Below are 7,102 nucleotides of genomic sequence, written 5' to 3'. Positions count from 1 at the left end.
AGTTTGTAGTAGGCAGTCTATAGGCCTTATTAGAAACAATATTGTTAGATTAGTTTCCTTTATAGGGAGTATAGGTTTTTTAACTTAATATATTCCTTAGCTGGTGTAGGCAGTTCTAATAAGCTTTTTTTAATTCCCTACTAATGCGGATATTATAAAGCTTTATTCTTAAAACTCTATCGTTCTATAATAATAATAGTAAGGTTATCTACTAAATAAGAGGTCCTCCTAAGCCTCTAGTGCCGCTATTTGGTTATAGACTATATTAGGCTCATCCTTAGTAGGATCCTCTTATGCATTTAGCGTAGAGTCCGTCAGCAGCTACGTAGCTACTTATTGTAGGTTTTTGGCGTTATAAGTTGGTAAACGTTCACCGACTTCTGTTAACGCCCGTATAGTAATATTGCGACAGCAATTATCGTAACAATAATAAAGTAATTAGATTTAGCTTATTAGGCGCGAACCCAGGCTTATAACCTATTAAATTAAGGTTATGTAGCTAAAAACTCTGTGTATTGCTTATTTTCTATATAGGTGGTTGAAGAGATTTTAAGGAACTTCGACCGCCGGTCGAAGTTGTCTGATTGGTCAGATTCCTGCCAAGAGCTTTCTCCCACAAGTCTCATCACGTGATATCGTTGCGGGCTTGTTTTCCAACAACTCGATTGCCCTAAATACACGAAGAACTCTCTGGAGAGAAAAGAATTGACAACAGTGTGAGTGTAAATAGTTGACAGCGTTGCCCGTCACCCGGGCAACCACCTAATCCTGCGAGCGACATAAGAACAAATACAGAAGCGCAGGCTAGGCGGCCGTAGGCCGCCGCCTAAGCATAATAGAGGGCTATGCCCCATGACACCCACCTATGTTGAGGAGCAGAAGAACAGGAGCAGGAGCAGGAGCAGGAGCAGAAGCAGGGGCGCAAGCGGGAGCAAGAGCAGAAGCAGGAGTAGAATGCAAAGCGTCAAGAGAATCGGGATCAGGAGCGGAAGCAGGACGGTGGCAGGAGTGGAAAGAGAAGTGGAAGCATCAGCAGAAGCGTCAGCAGAAGCGGAAGTAGAAACGGAAGTCAGCAAGAGTAGAAATGGAAAACGCCAGCGGGAGGAGGGGCAGGAGCAGAAATAGAAACGTCAGCTTGTCTTACCGAGTCCGAAGATTATTGTCCCAAGACGCCACCGTGGGAGCGCTATTATTGAAGTCTCCGCCGAGCTTCCCAGCCGGTCGCAGACGGCGGCCACGACTAGCCGTTCCACAGCTTGTGGTATGGCTAATCGTAATTGAAGAAATTAAGGAAATATGGTCCCATCAACAAGGACGATGAAGGGACACCGGAGCCGACGAGGTTCAATAGTCATCCGCATTGTCCACTATTTTCAGCAAGGTGTCCGAGCACTGGCCATCCACTGGCTATCTAAGCATGCGGAGCGGCGTCGAAAGGCAGTAGTAGTTTGAACGTGATGCCGGTTTGACGGATAGAGCTATGAAAATTATTTCAACATCATTGAGACCCACTCATTTGATCCAGAACTCCAAAAAATCCTCTGCCTTTGCGCTTTGAAGATATTCACCGTTCATAATTCCATGAACATACGCTTCGCCAATAAAACTGCAGTACCCTTCCTCGCGGTCCCCTGGTCGCAGAACGTAAGCAACGGCTCCCCCACGCAGTATGCACACCCAGTCCCCAACCTGTGCCTTTTGAGGTGCCAGGCCGAAATATCCGTTCTTGGTCGTAACGAACGCTCTCTTCGCACAGCGAGTGATTGCTGGAAAGCTGTAGGTGTTAATATGTCGCGACCTTTCCGCTTCCGACAATAAAGAAAAATCTAGAGATGGACGACCTATCCAAGCGTCGAAGTGAGACTTGAAGCTGGCGGAAATATTATCTCCTGCGAAATTTCTGTCTGCGACAACAGTTCTCCAAAACGCTTCCGTGTAACCGCAAGTGTTCGCGTAGGACTGCTGCTTGTGTGAAATGACATGTTCTTCCCACCGCCAGCATGCTTGAAGAGTCAATCTAGCGCGAAACTCCTTTGGTAGAGTCAGCTCGCTGGCATCATCTCGGTAATCCGGGACAATAGTTTCGTTGACGAAATCAATAGTATCGACGATGAATCCGCGGACAGCCAGGATTTCATGGCTGCGTGAGAAATGAAAAAAGCTGTATTCTACCGGGTTCTTCTCTTCGAGACGCCAACGCCCGACACCTGGTCCTCTGTAACGACTTTTTTCTGTGTATGCACAGAATTCAAGGCCTACCAGAGGCACAAATGCCGTAGAAGTATTTGTTGTCCAATCCGGGCACCAGGAAGGAAGCTGAAATGCAGCATTTTTCTCATCCTGCGCAAACTGCAGATTCAGCAAGCCCGATTCTCTAAAGAGAAGTACGCTGGCCTCAAGCACAACCTCGCGATCGGATTTGACGAACTCATCAGTACCAGACTTTTTCTCGTAGTCGACTTCGATCTCTTCCTTACTGCTCTCTCTAATCAGGCCCAATAGGGCGTATATTCTATCCCTCAGGTACTTGCACTTGAATCCTCTCGTGCCGGCGATCCACCAACTCAAAGCTCCATTCAACCATTCTTTTGAGTTTCGCCAAAGCAAGTCACCGTACGGGACATCGCTGAAAGGTCGTAGAGTAGAGAAACGCTCGATGTCCGTCTCCCTATGTTGCTCATGCAAGTATTTCAGGTCGACAAATCTTTCAAGTTCCACCTCTTTTGCGCCACACCTAACCAATGGGCGGGGTGAAAGCATAGCTTCTTGGACAATCCACATCCTAGTCCACCAATCTCTCTTGAAGAGCGGGTCAAGGGCTAGCCAAGATGGATCTTCCGGGGTGTACTGTTGAAAATCTTCATCGCTGATGGTTGACACCAGATCCATGGCGAGGTCGCTATCATCTGCATTCTCGCCCAGCCATATCAATGTGAGGTCAGCGTTTGCATAGATATCCTTCATCATCTGCACCTGGTGGCTCTTTTCTGCCGAGTCTGTTTGGTTGATGCATACGGCATCGATCCAAATATTCCGGGCTTTGCCTTCGCTATGAAGACGACGCAATGCAATGGCCAAGTTGCTTGTGATGGTCATGTCGATACCATTAAGGCGCATTTGGGGGCAAAATTTCTCGTCTCCCCAGACATATGACAACGCTGAGTACTTTTCACCATCTTGCAAAGATATGACTCGAAGTTCCCCAGAAAGTGGGTCGTCAGAGGAAGATGAGAAAAGCGATAGCAGTCGAATTTGCTGCTTGGAGGGATCTAGAGGCTGAGAGTTGTAAATCTTCTTGGCCGCCTCGACCTTTACAAGGTTGTCTGCCGTTGTCATGGCTAACAGGGCGAGATAGCGGGCAGGCTGATCACAGGCTGACCTCCGGTCCTAGGACGATGTAGGGACGAGACCAAGCTAGGAGCAGGCCGGCAAATCAACCAACCCAACGCAAATTAGGGTCAAATTGCGCTGTCAAGATTGAGCCAATATTATTGCTCTAGATTGCCTACAGTGCACCCACCAAAAAAAAAAAACCCCCCGAGAAGAACGCTCGCTACGGTTTTGCCTCTTGGTTGTTGCAGGCGTCCGTATACTACGACTAAAATTATTAGTGCGCCCTCTACTGGCCTGACACCAAGGAAGCCGACGATGGGACAGAAATGAAGTCTGTCACAAATGTCTTTGCTTCCTAAGCGTTCGCTTAGAATACTTAACAAGGTCACTGACGGCCGCTGATGTGTGGAAGGGACAGGGAGCCAGGGTCTATTTGTTTTTCCGATTTCGAATGAGAATACTAGACATGACGAAGCAGATGCGAGGGAGTTTGGAAGATGAGTGTTTGCTCCAATCGCTCCACTCATAGTTGTTCGCGCCCGGTCTAAGCGAGAGAACGAACCAAAGGCAAGGCTGAAATGATCACTTTCTCGCAAAGGCCGATAGAGAAGGGTCTGGGAGGGCTGATGTTTATATAGTGTACCCGTAAGAATTTAGCCCTGTTGGAATGTTGCCACCGGGTGGTTCCAGCACTTCCACCTGGATTCCAGAAGCTTCACTCTCCGCTTTACCTGCCACGTGACGCCGATTTACAGACCTCGTAAGAAATAGCTCATCTCAGACGGGAACTCAGAGATTGTTCAACGCACCCGTCAACAAATGCTCGTAGTATTCAATTGAATTTATTGAGTATATAATCGTGGTGTCGAGGCGGGCTAGCCCCTTTTTTGCCCCTTGGTAGCTACAGGCCTCCGTAGTACTGCAAATGATGCTGACGCTAAACCAGATCTAGAGTAGCGGGCGCGGAGATGTCCGCGCAATAAAGTGGGGCTAAGATTCTGACAGAGAGTTTGAGGGTGAAGCCGATTTTGCAAGCGACTGTACACTGTATGACGCAATCCGAAATTGCGGGGTTGATCACTGATCTACCTATCATTTGTCACAGCCCGCTAAACTTAATAGGTCAGTGCGGCCTTCTAAGCCAGGACAGTATGTGCTTCTTACCAATTTACGTGCTGGGGGTGAATGGTGTTGGGCTAAACTACGCAGCTCCGACCTAGCTCGCACGACCACCTAGCTTGCACGACCAGGGCTGCAATGTTAATTACGCACTAGTATCCCTTGATTAAGACTGGTAGAACACCTAACGTACGCCACCTGCATAGTTCTAGAGATCCCACTACTTTGTTTAAAGATGGGAAACTAAAGAAGTGTTGGGGTCTTGTGCACGTCATGGGCGTGACGCAGAACATGCAAGTCATTCTCAAGGGCTGCCTCGCAGTTTGGATAGCCACACCTGATTAATCGTCCCTTTTTAAGTTAATTAAGGTACTTACGGTAGAGATGTCTCTTTAGAATGGCCCGGCTGTAGAACTAGTGCATATATTCTTCTATTAGCTTCGCTTTATCCCTAAGACAAAATACTTAAAGCCCGAGATCCCCTTAGAGAAATGTAAACGCGTTTAACCTCCATTATTACTATTAAAGTTTCTTAGCGTTTATATAAAATAGCCTATCTTATAAAATATAAAAGAAATTTTCTAAGACTACTTACTGTAATTAATCCTTAGTGTTAAAACTAAAATTGCACTATTTATAGAGTAAATTTATGTTTTAAACAGTTGTAGCGCTCTATAAGACCGTACCGTATATATCGTTAGTATATTATTATAGGTGCATCTTATACGCTAAAACAACCTAATAAAGGTTATATTAGATCTTTTCCCCTTCCCTAATATTTATAAGGTGCTTCCGCTTAAAGTATTTACTAAGATTACCTAGGGTATAAAACGAATATATATGCTATTTAATTAATAGGTTTTTATTACCTAGATAAAGGAAATATATCTTTAGCCTCTTCTTACTATATATTAATACTTTAGCTACTTTTAAGGCTTTAACTTAAGAGTTAATCTTGGCCTTATCTGTAACGAAGCCTTATAGTAGGAACTACAGTGGACTTATTAATAGGCTGGGTATATAGGTATAGAATAGTCAACAACGTAATAATAACTAGTGGAATAGTTGCCTAACAGATTAACTCTAATTATATTCTGAGATTTACTATAAAGGAGAGAACTATCTAAGTAGGGACTATGGTCCTTTAAATATACAACTATACTCCTAAGAAATCCCCTTAGTACGTAAGGTACGTATACTCTACCTACTCTATTATAGATCTTATAGATCCTATAGATTATATAGATTACGTTATATAACCTTAGTTACCATTCCTCGTTATTTAGCTCTATTAGCTCTATTCTAGACCGCGCCTAAATTAACTAATTAGCTTCTTCTAACTCCTCTCCTAGTAGTTATAATATTGTACTTAAAGCGTTTATAATACTATCTCCCTCCTTTTTATCTTTGTCCTTAAAGATTCCTAATATCTTTAGGTTGTTTACTAGAGATATAATATCCGTTTAATTAATTTAGTTAATATTGTTACTTATTATACCTAAAGTTCCTTCCTCTTCTTTAATCGCTTGTTATGCTTAAACTATTACTATAATATTATCTCTTAGTAAAATTATACCGTCTCCATATTCTTATTGTGTAAAAGAGGGGTTAGTCTATATTATATTAGTAAGTCTATCTTTATAATAACCGTTCTCTTACTTAAAGTATACTAAAGCGAATATTTGTTTATCCTATAACGTTTACTCCGTCTTTAATGCTAAATATATATAACCTATTACTCTTAATAGCCGTCTAGTTCCTTAATTAATTTATCTTAGGGTTTTATATTTAATCTGCTACTATACGGCTAAATAATAAACTGTTAGTGGCTCTAGTAAAGTTATACTATTCTTATAATGCTAAATAGGAGGCTATTAATGCTTAGTAACGGGCCCTTAAGTCTCGTCTTATAGCGTCCACTTAGTTAATTTATCTTAAAAAGGTTTATAAGAAAGTCTATTTTAAGAAGTAAAAACTTATAGAATAAGGTTTATAGAAACTTAGCGATAAAAGAACGGATTCTCTTCTATCTAAGAAGGGAATAAATCTAAGTAGCTTAGTAACTACTCTTCTTAGGTCCCCCTTAGGTAACTTATTCTTTAGCAATTTTTTTTATTAATGCTACCTAACCTAATCTCTTCTAGTACTCCTTTACCTTTTTTATAGCGTTTTTTAAATTCCTTAGTAGTTCCTAGGTAGTTTTAGTGTAGCCTATCTACTTAACCTTATACTATATTTTATTATTAACGTCCTTATAACTAATAATCTTTAAAACTTATTATTTATCTTCTTTTTATCCTCTATATATATCTACTTTGTAAACTAATAGTTTAATATTTCTATATACTAGTTCTAGTATTGCAATATACTATATAGGGTAGATCTTTATCTTAGCTAGTAGGTTTAACTTAAACGTAACTAATAAAATTCTTTATATAATTTTAAAAGGTCCTAGTCTAATAGAGTTTAACTTCTTACTTAGTTGTTAACTTTTAAAAAATTTATATAGTAGCTATACTTTATTTCCCTCCTTAAGATCTAGTCCCTTAAATCTCTTAATATTATAGTACTTTTTTATTTTTTTCTTATACTTTCTTTACTAATTCTATAAGGGTTATATAAAGATTTATTAGTGTCTTTATTCTTTCTT

At 41.5% G+C, this 7,102-nt stretch overlaps 3 protein-coding genes across 3 annotated transcripts; 1 reads left to right on the top strand and 2 right to left on the bottom strand.

Annotated features, from left to right (window-relative positions):
- Nucleotides 1-510: 510 nt before the first annotated feature.
- K441DRAFT_666298 (uncharacterized protein) lies at nucleotides 511-1,233 on the top strand. The gene has a single exon (XM_067649646.1). The coding sequence runs from the start codon at nucleotides 955-957 to the stop codon at nucleotides 1,123-1,125; it is 171 nt and encodes a 56-aa protein (XP_067499769.1). The 5' UTR covers nucleotides 511-954; the 3' UTR covers nucleotides 1,126-1,233.
- Nucleotides 1,234-1,563: 330 nt separating this feature from the next.
- On the bottom strand, nucleotides 1,564-1,746 carry K441DRAFT_423862 (uncharacterized protein; the record flags this gene model as incomplete). Its single annotated transcript, XM_067641567.1, has 1 exon — nucleotides 1,564-1,746. A coding segment is annotated over one exon (183 nt), but the record flags the coding sequence as incomplete, so codon positions are not given.
- A 1,017-nt stretch (nucleotides 1,747-2,763) lies between these two features.
- On the bottom strand, nucleotides 2,764-3,336 carry K441DRAFT_579741 (HET-domain-containing protein; the record flags this gene model as incomplete). Its single annotated transcript, XM_067644341.1, has 1 exon — nucleotides 2,764-3,336. A coding segment is annotated over one exon (573 nt), but the record flags the coding sequence as incomplete, so codon positions are not given.
- Between the last annotated feature and the right edge of the window lie 3,766 nt (nucleotides 3,337-7,102).

The sequence above is a fragment of the Cenococcum geophilum genome (assembly GCF_001692895.1).
Source record: "Cenococcum geophilum 1.58 unplaced genomic scaffold K441scaffold_48, whole genome shotgun sequence".
NCBI lineage: Eukaryota > Fungi > Ascomycota > Dothideomycetes > Gloniales > Gloniaceae > Cenococcum > Cenococcum geophilum.
This window is presented reverse-complemented; position numbering and strand designations above follow the sequence as displayed.

What these genes read in the sequence shown, in the direction of transcription:
- K441DRAFT_666298 (XM_067649646.1), top strand. Translation starts at nt 955, where the DNA reads ATGCAAAGCGTCAAGAGAATCGGGATCAGGAGCGGAAGCAGGACGGTG.